This window comes from Macaca fascicularis, chromosome 16, assembly GCF_037993035.2.
Source record: "Macaca fascicularis isolate 582-1 chromosome 16, T2T-MFA8v1.1".
Classification (NCBI taxonomy): Eukaryota; Metazoa; Chordata; class Mammalia; order Primates; family Cercopithecidae; genus Macaca; species Macaca fascicularis.
The window spans coordinates 11,670,891-11,686,499 of record NC_088390.1 but is presented as its reverse complement, the minus strand read 5'-3'; the positions used below and the strand labels follow the sequence as shown (position 1 = coordinate 11,686,499).

Here is a 15,609-nt window from a genome sequence, read left to right as displayed (position 1 = left end):
ACTGTAATGGCCCATCGTCACACAGAAAGAGGAGCCCTGCCTCAGGGTGCTTCCACAGAGGCTGTGCTCCAGCCCAAACAGCCTGGACATCTGTTCCCAGCACAGTGAGGGCAAAAGCCTGAGCTGGGAACATGGGTTAAAAGGGGCAGCTCCAAGAAACACTGCTGTGACCATCTGGTGGCTCAAAAAGCTTGGCAGCTGGAGGTCATTAGCTCTGGCAGTAAGGTTGAGTCAGGGTGAGAGAGGCGTTATTGGAGCAAGGGTGCTAAGAGAAGGGCCTTGCAGTAGGTCAGCAGAATGATCAGAAGCCAGGCAAGAGCATGGAGCATCTCAGCAGGGTGGTACAGACAAAAGGCTGGAGCCCTACAGGCATGTCTGGTCATGTGACACCGATAATCTCCATTCCATGTGAGGACAGACACATCTGCCTCTAACATCTGTCTGTCTCCTTTTGAGTAAAGGATTTATCAGCACAATAATAAATAGGAGTGAAGACATAGGGAGGAGGAGGCGGAATAAGCAAGAGCAGGAGCAATAATGAAGCCTTTCTGGACAAACATCCTGGATGATGAACTTTCCAGCCCTACGAGTGATGAACCGGGGCACAGGAAAGGCTGTTCTGCAGCCAACTCCCCCAAACCCCTCCGTCTTCAGAACTTTACAAAAGGTGTGTGCATGTGGCCTCAACTGTTCAAGGAGAAGGGAGCAGACAACTTAGAAGAAAAATGTTAAAGAGAGTTGATTAATTTTACATGTAGTCCAAAGAGCCTTTGAAAAAATGTGAGAAGACATACTGATGTTAGCCCAGGAAAGGGAAAATGACTATTGAATCTGGGGGAAAGTGTGCATCTCCCAGTCTATCAAAAAACTCTGTTGACCCAATGACACAGAGCTGTCTCCCTCAGTGATGATGTGAAATACCTACAGGGAAGAACAGGCTCAATGGTGGCTTAACCCAGGCAAGCTCTAGCTTTAGTCTCTGTAAGACATGTTCACCCCAGAGTTCCAGCATGTGCCTTCCTGCCTACCTGCTCTTCCAGAATTCCAACTCCACCTTAGGGGTGGGATTCTCCCCTTGTAAGAGTGGCTGGGAAGATTCTCTCTTCAGTACCACCTGGACTTGGTAGCTCCATTTGATCACTGCAGACTCAATGGCATAGATGACTGACTTATCTATAGAATCCAAGCTGTGAAAGACAAAACAACAACAACAACAACAATAACAACAAAAACCCTGAAACATGAAAATAACCCTGGGTGTACCCCAAAACATAATCCCAAATGTGAAAAAAAAAAAAAGGTGAGAAATTTCATCTAGCCCATGCATTCTTAACTTTTATGGATAATAGTCTCTGTTGACTAGTCAATGAAAAGTACAGACCCTCTCTCCAGAAAAAAAAAAAAAAAGCTTGTGTGTGTGTATATACATTTTTTCACACAGATTCAGGGCTCATCAGTATTCTGAAGACCAGCTTAAGAACTTTGAATGCCAGTATGTTGTCCTGCGAATGCAGGAATACCTTGGACAGAAAACATTCAGATGACCACCCAATGCTTGCTTGAATCCTGCCAGTGACAGCAAGCTCTCAACTTCACAAAGCAGCACATTTCTCAGTAGGTTGGCTCTACCAAAGAGAACGTTTGTCTCTATACTGAACCATATGTACCTCCCTGTGATTTCCTCATCTTGGTCTTAGCTCTGACCTCTGCAGCAAGAGGAAATAGGTTATTTCCTCCTTCACAAGGCTGACAATCAGCCACCTGAATACCACCATCATGATTTCACTTGGTCGTTATTTTTCCAGTGAAGAATAGAATTCCCAAACTTTCCCCCTCATACAACTTCTAAAGAAAGTAACTTAGCTATATTTGGAAGTGGTTAACTTTTTAAAAATACATTTTGGTCATTATTTTCACAGTCTTAACTGAAAATGATATGTGCAAAGAACCCAGGACACAATGACAAAGAAAGAGGACATACAGTTCACATTTTTATGTCAGAAACCCACTTCCACTTAATTAAATTAAATTTATATTAGCTGAGAAATGATATGGCACAAGTGATTGTGGAAGGTATTAAAGGAAAAAGACACCCACTTCCCCTAAAATGATCCAGCCTTTTGGGAAATTATCAAACTTGAACAAACCGAGATAAATTCAGCAATGATTATAAACACACACTGAATGTTAGTAAGTTAAAATATAAAGGGACTAGAAAAGGGGTAGTTGGAATTTATTTATTTTGAAGATTGGATGTCTTTATTAAACCACAATAAGTTTTCCAGTTAACCGGGAAATTACTTCAAATTGCATATGTAGGAAATTACTTCCGATAGAAAAAACTCATTATAAAGTACATTGTTGTATTTTATAATGCATTGCATGCATTACTGTTGCATGCATTACTTATTCTTCGGATCAAATAATGGATCCTGAGTACACAATGTTGACAGTAATACACTGGGAAACTCCTGACAGTGTGGTACACCGAGCTCATGTAGGAAGGCTATCTGTTGCCACAAGTACCTGGAGATGCTGAATAAAATATAACAAAATATACTATTAATATTTATATACGCAGCCCGGCTTGAAAAGGGAAGAGAATTCCCAAGGGATAGAAACGAAGAGAACTCGAAAGTCAGCATGGTAAACAGAAGCTGATGGTGGATTTAACTTCTAAAAGGAGACGAAGCTGGGGTTTTAATGCCCACTCAGGGGCAGGAGGCATGAATTCCCAACAAAGCCAGGTCCCAACAAAGCCAGATTTGTTACTACTTGAAAAAAGACAAAAAAAAATTCCTCAGGACGTGTAAAGTCTTCAGCTGCTGGGGGAGGAGGGTCTGGAACTGTAACAAGAGTCAGCAGCGTTAGTTCTGTGACATTATGCACTGAGTAAACACTGGGAAGAGTAAATGCTGGAAAGTTTCAGCTTTGCTGAAAGATTCTGTGTGTGCCTGCCTCCCAGACTGGACCTGGGTCTTTGCCAATGATGAGACACTATCTTGATAAGCAAAATGCCGAAAGTTAGCGTGGTTGCGCTCAGCCCTGAAATGATTCTGAACGGAAAAAAAGGCCATGTTGCTGTAATAGCCTTGGAAGACTTCATGCGGTGGCTGGGCCAGGGAGTAACCAGGGTAAACACACAGTCCACAGTCTGAGGGTGTTGGCAAACAGAGCAGGCAGTAGGCTTGTGTGCAGAACGAGGAGATGTGCAGAGTCAGGAACAGACAAGTTGTAAGGAAAACATTCTGATAACCAGCATCTCCCGTATCTCAGAGGCCCATATGGCCAGACTGGCAGTACTTACACTGTCTCACTTTTGGAATCCACAAACTCCATTTTTTCTGAGCCTGCTGGAAGAGGCAGCAAAGTTCTTCCCTTCACTTGCTCAAGTATAACCGAGAGGTCACACTGGAGGCTGTGGGCGTGCCGCCTGACATCCTCACATACCATGTGGGGCCAATTGAGGCGATTCTTCTCATTGGCCAGGACGGGTAGAACAACCTGGAACAGAGGTGCACAGGAAAGAAAGGCAGGCGTTCCACTTCTGAGAACTTAAAGCAAGCCTCATCTGGAAAAGGCTTATAAAGCTATATACAACCTTTTGCAGGTCACTCACTGTGCTGGATGGCCTAATAGTAGGGTCGAACATTATATATGACCTTGACATCTGATAAATTGGGGAGGCCCTTGAATTGTCTGCTTACAAATTTTCCTCCCATTCTGCTCCTGGCGATAAAGTCCTCTAGCCAAAAAACTCTTTATTGGCTAGGTGCGCTGGCTAATGCCTGTAATCCTAGCACTTTGGGAGGCTGAGGCGGGTGGATCACCTGAGGTTGGGAGTTCAAGACCAGCCTGGCCAACATGACGAAAACCCATTTCTACTAAAAGTACAAAAATTAGCCAGGCATGGTAGCGGGCACCTGTAATCACAGCTACTCAGGAGGATGGGGCAGGAGAATCGCTTCAACCCAGGAGGCGGTGGTTGCAGTGCGTCGAGATCACACCACTGCACTCCAGCCTGGGTGATAGAGTGAGACTCCATCTCAGAAAAAAATTAAAAAGAAAAAACAAAAAACTCTTTATCCAGAGGACCAGGCACAGTTACTGCTTATCCCTGAAAAGCAGACTTCAGTTCCCTGCCAGCTGGTGGAGGGATTTAAACCAGCCAATTGCATCCCCCAATGAGATCCAGGGACCACTACACCCTCTTGATCCTATTAATACAAAGTGTGCTTTCCACCGCCCCTTGTCGTTCAGCCTGTTCCCAAGAGCAATCCCGGTGTGGCTCTGCATGGCTCAGTGTCCTCCGCTGAGCTGTGAGTATATTGACTGATAAAATGCTGTCAATGGTGTCTGTCCTATGTCGGGTGTTGTATGGTTAGCCACCTCCATTACTCTTGGGCAGGAATCCCTCCCTCATCAACGGGGTGAATAGGAGGTGATTAAAATAGTCACAAAGGCCAGAGGCAAAAAAGGTAGGACACATGCAGATAAACATGACCTTCTGTCTGCAGGTGGTAGGAGGGGCAGCTTGAAAAGGCAAGCAAAGTTGACGATCTTGAATCCATCTTCAGGGTGAACGTTAGGTGATTGTGGCCACCCAACACAGTTCCTTTTTTCAGTATTCATCCCCAAATCCATAGGAACCAAACGGAACCAAATCTGAGCCAGTGAGAGTCAGGCCAAATTGTCTTATGTGACTTTTCACGGAATAGATACCTTCTCTTTTCTGCTAGTGTGGAGGTTTTGTTGGTCACCTTCCCAACCAATACAGCCTTAGAATAAAGTTAATATGGAGAAGAGAGTGCTTACAGATGGAGAAAGACTAAGTCTCGGTAACTTTGTTTGAGCTCCTAAATCAAGCTGCTCTTGAACTTTCCAAGCTAGTTTAAATTAAGTTTCTATTACCAGTAACTTCGAATGTTGTCAGTACACCAAGGCGGGCGGATCATGAGGTCAGGACATCAAGACCATCCTGGCCAACATGGTGAAACCTTGTCTCCACTAAAATACAACAAATTAGTCGGGTGTGGTGGCATGCGCCTGTAGTCCCAGCTACTCAGGAGGCTAAGGCAGGGGAATAGCTTGAACCCGGGAGGCAGAGGTTGCAGTGAGCCGAGACTGCACCATTGCACTCTAGCCTGGAGACAGAGCAAGACTCTGTCTCAAAAAAAAAAAAAAAAAAGAAAAAAGAGAGAAAGTTGTCAGTACAACTCACCAGAAATCTTTGACTGTCAAAATCTCACAACTGATGGAAGGAGAATACCAGAAAGACAAACAGATGCTCATATAATGTGTTGAGAAAGCTACCAATACATAAATAATCAAAAGGAAATATGAACTCATATGACTCATGATCAATAAGCCCCAGTGGCTGTGAAATAGAATACCTGGACCCAGCATGTTAGATTCTAGAGGATGGTCTTTGCCTGGTCTGTCTGGAAACATTCACTGAACTGGGAACTTACAACAATCAGTAAAGGGAGCTCAAAAAGGAAGGAAAGTTTACAAATTAAGCTTCATCACATTCGTGTTAAGAAAGAACCATTTGGACCGAGGGCAGAAGTCCTAACTGGGAAACAGGATGAACTGGAATTTTCCCAGGATCTCAAAGGCAGGGACTCTACCTTATTTAATTTTTATATAGTCACAGTTCTCTCTAGGATCTGGCATATAGAAAGCACTCAAGATGTTTATCAAATAACTGAATGTATACTATCTGAAGAAAAAGGAATAGTTGTGGGTGGGATTTTTAAGGGCTTTGAGTGACAGAAAAATAATGAATGTGAACTCTCTATGAAGTGAAAAGCAACTCATAGCCAGGCGCGGTGGCTCACGCCTGTATCCCAGCACTTTGAGAGGCTGAGGAGGGCAGATTGTTTGAGCCCAGGAGTCAGAAACCAGCCTGGGCAACATAGCAAGACCTCATCTCCACAAAAAAATAGAAAAATTGCCTGGTTGTAGTGGTGCATGTCTGTAGTCTCAGTTACTAAGGAGGCTGAGGTGAGAGGATTGCTTGAGGCCAGGGAGGTTGAGGCTGCAGTGAGCTGAAATCATGCCACTGTACTCCAGCCTGGGCAACAGAGTGAGACCCTGTCTCAAAACAACAACAACAACAACAAACCAAAAAACTACTCATTCATTTATTCAATGAGTATTTACTGAGCATCTACTATGTGCTGGTACTTTTCTAGGTGCTAGGAGGATACACTCATGAACAAAACAGTCAAACATTTCTGACCTCATGAAGCTTATATTCTAAGGGACAGACAGTCAAGAAACAGTAAATTCTGTGAATAAAGATAAAGCATGTGAAGGAAATCAGGAGTGTGGGTTGGAGTGGCTGCAATTATAAATGTTGAGGTTGGCCTCACTGAGAAGATAAGATTTAAACAAAGGCTTGGAAGGATAGGGGTACTGCTTTGCCTATCCTTGGGGGAAGTATATTGCAGGGAGAAGGAACAGCCAGTGCAAAGTCCCCGAGATGGAAGCATGCTTGGTGTGATCAAGGAGCAGTGTGGAAGCAAGGGAAATGGGGACAGAGTGATCCCAAAGACGAATAGGGGTGAGTAAAGGGAGTCAATTCACATGAAGCCTTGCCTGTGAGATTTTGATTTTTACTCTCAGAGAAATGGACATCATTGAAAGTTTTGAGCAAAGGAGTGCCATAGGCTAAGATTGCTTTGAGTAGGATCAACCAAGCTGCTGTGATAATAGGCTATAAGGGGGAAAGGTGGAAAAGGAGGCCACCTAGCAAGTTGGTGCTATAATACGGAAGACAGTGGTGTGGCACTGGGGGTAGTGGTAGAGATGGTAAGAAATGGCCTGATTCCATACAAATTTTGAAGGTACAGCCAGTAGGATGTCTTAACAAATTGCTTTAGGAGTCATGAGAGAAAAAAAAGGATCCGGATGACTCTAAGATTTGTGGCTTGAACAATGGGAAGAATGGAGTTGCTGTCAACTGATGTGGGGAGGAGTAAAGGTGGAGTAAGATCTTGAGAGAAGATCAGGAGCTTGTGTTTGCACATGTTAAAATGTAATATCTCGATTGGACTTTAAGAAAGAGATGTTGAGTAGGCAGCTGGATATGCTAGTTGAGAGTTCAGAGGAGAAGAGAGGGCTGGAGATAACAAATTTGGGAGGTATAAGATATAAATGGCTTATGGAACTTTGAAATTGAATGACAGCCCCCGAGAAAATGGGTGTATATAGACAGAAGAGAAGACGTCCAGGGAATGAGCTGTAGGGCCTTCTGGTGTTAAGAAGCTGGGAAGAGGACGGGCGCAGTTGCTCACGCCTGTAATCCCAACACTTTGTGAGGCCAAGATGGGTGGATCATGAGGTCAGGAGTTTGAGACCAGCCTGGCCAACAGAGTGAAACCCTGTCTCTACTAAAAATACAAAAATTAGTTGGGCCTGGTAGCGGGTGCCTGTAATCCTAGCTATTCGGGAGGCTGAGGCAGAAGAATCGCTTGAACCCAGGAGGCAGCGAGCAGAGATCACGCCACTGCACTCCAGCCTGGGTGACAGTGTGAGACTCCATCTCAAAAAAAGAAAAAAAGAAGAAGTGGGGAAGAAGAGGAGGCACCATCACTGGTGATAGCCATGGTGATAGGAGGAAACCAGAAGACTAGTGTCCTGGAGCCCAAAGAAGAAAGTGCTTCCAGGAAGAAAGGATGATCGTGAGCTATGAGAAACGCGGCTCTCAGGTTAAGCCGAATGAGGACTGATTCAGGGTCATTCAATTTTGTCAAGTGGAGATCATCGGAAACATTGACACGTTATTTTATTCCTCTTCTGTGAAGTGTGAAAACCAAAGTCTGATGAGTGAGGATGAGATAAAACAGGAAAATAATGAGACACCAAGAGGAGACACACATTCCAGGAATTTTGCTATGAAGGGGGTCATAAACATGGGGTGACAGCTGGTGGGATGAAAGGAGCATTTTGCTTGATGAGAATAATCTAGCAGAGAGGAGAAAAAAATAGGAATGCAGGAGAGAAGAGGAAATTGCTAGAACGATCTCCTCAGGAATGTGTGGGACTCAGAGCACAGGCAGCAGTTTCAGCCTTAGGGTTGGCATCAGAGGGCAGCACAAACAGTTCACCTCTAGCAATGGACAGGATGGCAGAAGATACAAGGAAAGATGCTGCAGTCAACATAGACATAAGGGTTCGTGGACATGGTATTCTCATTTCTGTTTCTTAAAAAACCAAGAAAGAAGCAAGAGCATCTCAGAGTGAGGTTGAGAGGAGGTTTTGGACATTTGAGAGAAGAAAGATTTTTCTTTTCAAATTGTTCCTCAGGTTGGGAAATAGTGATCTAAAAGAGCAAGAAAATATAGTTGGAATAGAAACAAAAATATAGAATGTCTGCTGGGAAACATAAAAGGTCTACTTAGGGGTTCAAGGTCGTGCATTTAAAGAGGAGCCCATTGGTTTTTTCTCTGGTCTGTTTTAATTTAATGGGTGCAGGTATGAAGTATGTAGAGCTGGGTTTTACCAGGATTGTGGTTGCACCAATTGAGTATGACGCAGTGAGGTAGAGGCCAGTACATCAGGAGCTGATGCAAGGGTATGAAGATCATGAAGGAGCATGGTACTCAAATTGGGTAAGAGAAGAGGCTGTGGGCATGGGCCAGGGCCAATGGGAAGGAGCCAAGGCCAAGAGATTGGAGCTCCCAGCAGGATCAAAGGACTGTTGTAGTCAGGGTATGAGAGGGAGTGAGCTGGAAAGATGGGAGTAATGGTCAGAGAAGGAGGTGCATAAAATTGGATAATGAGGTTGGTGGTTGTTGGGAATGCAAGGTCTGGAAATGGCCATGGAGGTGCTGCTTATGATCAGGAGGAGGACAAGATCACTGGAGGACAAAGATAGAGAGAACCCAGAGGCCAAGTGATTGGATCACTCATATGTCTTTGGAAATAACCACCTATTAGAAGTAATGTTGGGGAGAGTCACAGTGAGTTGAGAGGCAAAATCAAACACACGCAACGGTAGCACCATCTCTACAGGATGCAGCAGTGCGAGTGAGTCATGTCCTTTGATGACAGGAGATTGAAATTGGAGGCTTTTTGATGTGGATCTATAGTGGCAAGGAGGAGCAAGGAGGCCACCTGCTCCAGCTCCATGCTCAGAAGGAGAAAGTCTGTGGGGAAAATGCAGCTGAGTCCTCCAGGAGGAGCCAGGATGGGTTACAGCAAAGTGACAAGGATCCATCAGATGGGTGAGGAGGATTTTAAACGGGATGGAGAGTGATAAGAATTCTCATCCTTTATGGAACACCTGCAATGTGACACTCTATTCCAGGTGTTCTAATATATGATGTCTAAATTTCATAGCAACCCTGCAAGACAGTTTTGGACCTGGCAGAGTGAGCACATCTGCTCACATCACACTGCTGAATTTAACCAGAATTTGACTTAGGTCTGTGAGATTCCAAATCTTATGCTCACACTCCAAAATGCAAAAAGTAAAAAAAAAAAAAATCCAAGTTTCAGAGCTAGGAGAAATAAGTTGGCAGTAGTGAATGATGTGGTTGGAGGAGGAAGTAAGGAAGTAGGAGAACAAGTTACTAAATTCTGTTAATTCTTCCCTTCAAACATTTCTTAGGCACATTTTCCTTTTTTACCTTGTACTAGTAGAATGGAATAAAAATAATATGAAAATTATAGCTTTCTCTCAGTCAACACCCTCAATCCTACCCCCCACACACAAGGCAGGAAGACGTCTCTCAGTCAGGTAGGATGCTGCCTGGGGAGGTGGAAGGAAAAGGGGAGCAGGTAATCAGAGACTACTAAGCTGATTACAAGGTGCTGAGAGAGAGGAGAGGGGGTGGACAGGAGGGCCGGGCCGGAAGGAGAGGGCTTAGCAGATGGGAGGCCAGCAAGCCTTGAAAGAGACACTGGATCAACTTCAGGGTATGGAATAAAAGTAGATGGATGGACAGAAAGTGGAATAAAGTTACTGGTACGAGCTTTGAGAAATGCAAGGAAAGGACTTGAGGTATTTTTAAAATAAATTATTTAGGCTTTAAAATAGGTAATACATTTACATGGTGCAAAATTTTAAAAGTACAAAAGCGTTCACAGTAAATCTTCCACCTACCCCTGTACTTCAATTACTGTTTCTCCTTCTTGTGGATTACTGTTAAAGAATGTCCTCTCTTCCTCCTTCCCTCCCTTTCCTCCTTCCTTTCTCTCTTCTTCCCCTTCTTTCTTTTTTAAACATAAATAGTAGCATAAAATCCATGCAATTCTGCACTTCTTTAAAAAATTATCTTAAATTGCAGCATTATTCACAAAAACCAAGAGACAGAAACAACCTAAGTATCTATGATGGATACATTTTTTAGAAATGTGGTATATACATACAATAGAATATTGTTAAAAAAGAAAGAAATCCTGCATATGATAGGCGGCGACAATATGGATGAACCTTGAGGACATTATTCTAAGTGACATAAGCTAGTCACAAGGAACAAATACTGCATGATTCCACTGATATGATGACTCAGGTTCATAGGAACAGAAAGTAGAATGGTGCTTGCCACAAGCTCAGGGGAGCGGTGTGTGGGTTGTTGGGTGTGTGTGGAGTTTCAGTGATGCTGGATGGGGCAGTTCTGAGGATCTGTTGCACAAAAATGCATATGTGGTTGACAATATTGTACTCTAACTTGGAAATTGTTGGGTGAATTTTATGTCACGTGCTTTTTTGCCACAAGGAAAAAATTACCCTAAGGAATACTCCAGTTGGACATGGTAGCGCACACCTGTAACCCCAGCACTTTGGGAGGCCAAGGCAGGAGGATCACTTGAGTCTAGGAGTTTGAAACCAGTCTGGTAAACATAGCAAAACCCTGCCTCAAAAAAAGGAATATTCCATATCAGTCATTCCTTTTAATAGTTGCAAAGTATTTCACTGTATAGATGGCCCATAATTCAGTCACCCAGTCCCCTGCTGATGAACATTGTCTCCAATCTCTTTCAATGCACCAATGAAAATTCTTAGACATCTGAGAATTTTCATTATTTCAAAATTATGTTTGCTTGCTGGACTACTTTGCTTAGCCATGACACAACTCCTAGGCGGGCCTTCTGTCTCCCACATACACTAGGTTAGATCCTGTCTCTGAACCTTTGTTCAGTCTGCTCTCAGTATCTTGAAAGTTAGTTACCTTGCTCTCTACTTACCTGAATTCTTCTAATTGTTCAGGAGACAATTCAACACTTAATGTTAAGCATGGGCTGTCTTTCTCCTCTGAAGCCAAAAGTACTTTCCATCTTCAACATTCATTAGAGAAGTTGATCTAAGTTCAGGCTTCAGCGGGATGGCTTTCAGACAATGCACAGTCGCAAGACCGTTCTGTTTCTTAAAATATTGAAATACCTCCACTTCTATTGACAGATCTAGCTTCCCTGGGCCCTCTGTGTCCTCCTCTACCTATCCAACCCCTTCTCTGGAATTTTCACCTCCCCACAGCCTCCTGATACACCATCTAAAGGGCTTACACCTGACACAGCAGGGAGACTCCAGCACTTGGATCCAGCAGCGGGGCCAACTTTTAGGTAAGCCTTACCCTCACCCCAGTCTTAAAAGTTTGAAAAATTTTGAATATATGATTTATTACATATGTTTCAGCTCCTTGGAGTAAGCATTTCATGGGTGGGAATAGTTCTTTGATATTCCCTATAGCACCTATCACCTGAAACATCATACAGCCAGTATTCCGCCCATCCTTATTTCACAACCTGCAGGGTCCAGGGCATCAAGTCTCCAGAAGCACACAGGCCTGACTTGCAGGGCAATTTACTCCCATTCCAGAAAGGTCTAAGGGTCCCAGAAATCTCTCTGGAGCACCTTCCTGAAATCTTCTACATTCTCTAAGCTTCTGCTATGGTGCCACTAAAGCACTCATGACCCACATCTCCACCTTCCTCCCTGAGCTCCCGGCAGACTCCTCCAAAGGCCTGCTGGGCATTTCCAAATGGGCGCCCAACTTCTTATGCTGGCACAGGGCTGACCTTTGCTAAACGGTTGGTAATGAATGAATGAGATGAAAATCAAAAGCAAATCACTACCCCCCGCCACCCCATTTAACTGCTCTCCAGAAGTAGGCACTGTTTATAGCCATTCACCTCCTTCCACCCCACTGATCCATCAGAAATGCCTCCTTGTTCACCACTTCCCATCTTCCTCAGACCTTTCCAATTTACAGGACGGATTAAGAGATGCTGATTTTGAAAGTAGTCAGGACCTACGCACTCTCCAGGCACTTCCCCTGACTTTGGCTGGAACCCAGACCCGGACTGACCCAAGCCTAAGCCCCTTCCCATTCTCATTCTAGCCTGGCCTCCACCCAGATTCCTCCCTCCGGAACCCCCCAACTCCGCCCCTAGCCCCATCCCATTTTCTTCCTGACTTCAGGAACTTGCCTCCTGGTTGTGCTCCCTCCATAGCCTCGCCCCTCTGCCTATCACTCCGCCCCTTGAACCTCCCCTGCAGCTTCGCCCCTCCCCCTCTGGCCCCGCCTCCATCCCTTAGGGCTCCTCCTCCCCTCCCCCACACCCAGCTTTAGCCGCGCCGGGACACTAACCCAGCCTCACCTCAGAGAACAGCACGGCCAGGTGCTCCAGAGGCGCCGCGGGCAGGTCCCCGCAGACCACTGCGCCGCGGAAGCTGTCGGGCCCTGGAGGCTCGGGCCCGGTGCGCAAGAAAAAAAGGCCCTTAGCGCCAGCCGGGCCCGACTCAGGTCTCACCTCCAGCCCGGGTCGTACAGCCAGGCCCCCGGGCCCGGGCCGCACCACCAGCAGCGGCCGCGGCCCCTCGGCAGCATCGCGGTCCAGGAAGGCCTGGAGCAGCTGCTCCGCCTCAGCAGTCCCCGCACAACGCTCCCAGGCGCCCGCAGCCGGCCGCAGGCTCAGGGCCACGTAAGTCCCCAGGAGTCGCAGTCGTCGGTCGGCGCCGGGTTTCCCGTCAGCGTTCTCCTCAGCGAGCGCGGCCCGCTCCTCCGCGCCCCGCATCGCGCGCGGCCTCCAGCTGCATCGGTTTCCCTCGCGACGGGGACGCGGCCAGGATTCCCTCCTCTGCTCCCTTCCTATTGGGCACTGGCCCCTGGTCCCGCCCCTTCCAGGCTAATAAGGTAGGAGGGGTACAGCGGGAAGGGGCGGGGTCGCGTCGCTGTTGCTAGGACACCAGCGGAGACTCGTGCTTAGTGTGTGCCTGGTGTATTGGGAGCGCTGAAGTGTGACCGTGGAGCGCAGTGGCTTACTGATGGGCTGCGTGGAGAGGAGATCAAGCATATAAATGCTGTTAAGGATCGTTCTGGCCAAGGTCAAATTAGAGTCTTTAGAGGTCTCCGGACACTGAAAATAGTATGGTCCTCTCACCTCTATCCTAAATGCGCAATCCAAACTTAAACACAATGCCAAATCATAAAACAGATTTAAGGACATTCAGTGAGTGTTTTATTTCTTTTCCATGATGGCAAATTAAACGCTTCAGAACAGTGCTGTCCAATAGAACTTTCTGCTATGATGGAAATGTTTTCCATCTGTTCTAGCCACGCATGGCCTATAAAGGAGGTGAAATGTGCTTGTCCCACTGAGGAACTGAATTTTTAGTTTTACTTAATTTTCACTTAAAATTAAATAGTCACATGTAACTGTAGTTGTATTGAACTGCTCAGCTTCAAAATTTTAATATCAATTTTTAAAAAGTTTTTTCCCGTGCAATCCCAGTTTTTAATTTTCTCTCCAAAAAGATACCTTATCTGCATTTTAGAAGGTGATTGGTGGGAGGCATTGATATGGGATTATTGACAACGACTGACATTTAAAAATATTGCTTAATTATGACAAAAATATCCCCAAAATATATTAGTTATCTATCACTGTATAACAAATTACCTCCAAACTTATCAGCTTAAAATAGCAATAAACATGTTTTTTTAAGGCATATGCTTAATCTGCCAAAACTGTAACCAAACTGTGAGAGGCTTGTTTTTGTTTCTGTTGTTTTTGAGACAGGGTCTTACACTACTGTCCAGGCTGGAGTGCAGTGGCCGGATCATAGTTCACTGCAGCCTCAAATCCCTGGGCTCAAGTGATCCTCTGGTCTCAGCTTCCCTAGGAGCTGGGAATACAGGTGCCACCACATCCAGCTAATTTTAAAAATTTTTTTGTAGAGATGAGGTCTCGCTATGTTGTCCAAACTGGTCTTGAAGTCCTGGCCTCAATTCATCCCTCTGCCTCAGCCTCCCAAAGTGCTGGGATTACATGGATGAGCCACCATGCTAGAGTTTTTGACTTTCATGGATATGACCACTAATCAGTTCTTACTAAATGTAGCAAAGCACTTGTAAATATGCAGGATGCTCAGAGCCTCCCCATCCTGCCCTATACCTGGATATTGGCTTCAAAAAGGGTTAATATAAAGTGCCTTGCCTGACCTCAGAAATTAGCATTTGTTACCCGCTTAGTCCTTCTCCATGGTCAAGATAAACAGCTTGGCCCTTTGCATGCATGTAAAGTGACAATACATGGGTGCTGAAAAAATGGACAAACAACTTGGGCAGCATGAGGTCAGCAGGACTGAATGAGCTCCCCTCTGCCCTACCATCCTCACTTTAGTCACCTCCCAGGGACTGCTGAGTTTCTGGGTAAAAGGAATGGGGTTCAAAGGAATATTAACAGAATAAGCACTTGTCAATGGCAGCTTGGCTAACAAGAGCCCCTCAGGAAAACACCAGTGGTTGGGAGGTAAAATGATTGATTTCATAATAACTGGAGCACAGGAGTTGGTGTCATAAAAAAATGTTCATGTTAGAAATGAATCTTTATGTTTGTAAAGGGTGTTTTATCATTGCTGGATTAAACAATAATCAACCAACTATGAGGAAAGGGAAAAAGTGGGAAGCTAAAACAATTTTTAGGATGAATTTGGTAATTGCCATTGCAAGGAAAAGCATCAGGGAAAAATAGTAGTAATGTCAGGGGCTTCTTACACATATCGTTTTTTGTTTGTCTTTGCACATAGGAAGGCATCGTTATTGTTTTAGTGCTTAGGGACTTCAAATATGTCACCTATGCTCATGTTTCATATACAGAGTGACTTCAGAACCATTAACTTTCAGTAAACCCTTGAAATAAAATTTCTGCCACCCCACTGCAGCTCTATTATGCCCTTAATCTCCTATGTCCCCTTGCCCCAACATACATAAAAATAGAAACAAAGGAGCCTGAGAAGATGACTTAAAGATTTCTGTCTAAGGTGAAGGCTCCTGAACACTAGCAATCCCAGTTTTTAATTTTCTCTCCAAAAAGATACCTTATCTGCGTTTCAGAAGGTGATTGGTGGGAGGCATTGATATGGGATTATTGAAAACGACTGACATTTTAAAATATTGTATAATTATGACAAAAATATCCCCAAAATATATTAGTTATCTATCACTGTATAACAAATCACCCCCAAACTTATCAGCTTAAAATAGCAATAAACATTTATCTCACACAATTTATGGGGGTCAAGAATTTAGGAGCAGCTTAGCTCATAGTTACTGCTCAAGGTTTCTCATGATGTTGCAGGCAAGATGTCATCAG

At 44.7% G+C, this 15,609-nt stretch overlaps 1 protein-coding gene across 1 annotated transcript in view; it reads right to left on the bottom strand.

Moving 5' to 3' along the window:
* DNAH9 (dynein axonemal heavy chain 9) overlaps window positions 1-13,060 on the bottom strand; it is a 374,175-nt gene extending 361,115 nt beyond the window's left edge. The window contains exons 1-3 of the mRNA XM_005582917.5: window positions 12,613-13,060; window positions 3,308-3,504; window positions 1,029-1,187 (exon numbers count right to left, since the gene is read on the bottom strand). Of these exons, the coding sequence (XP_005582974.3) occupies window positions 1,029-1,187; window positions 3,308-3,504; window positions 12,613-13,029 (773 nt within the window). The 5' untranslated portion in view covers window positions 13,030-13,060. The remainder of the gene's footprint in view (window positions 1-1,028; window positions 1,188-3,307; window positions 3,505-12,612) is intronic.
* Between the last annotated feature and the right edge of the window lie 2,549 nt (window positions 13,061-15,609).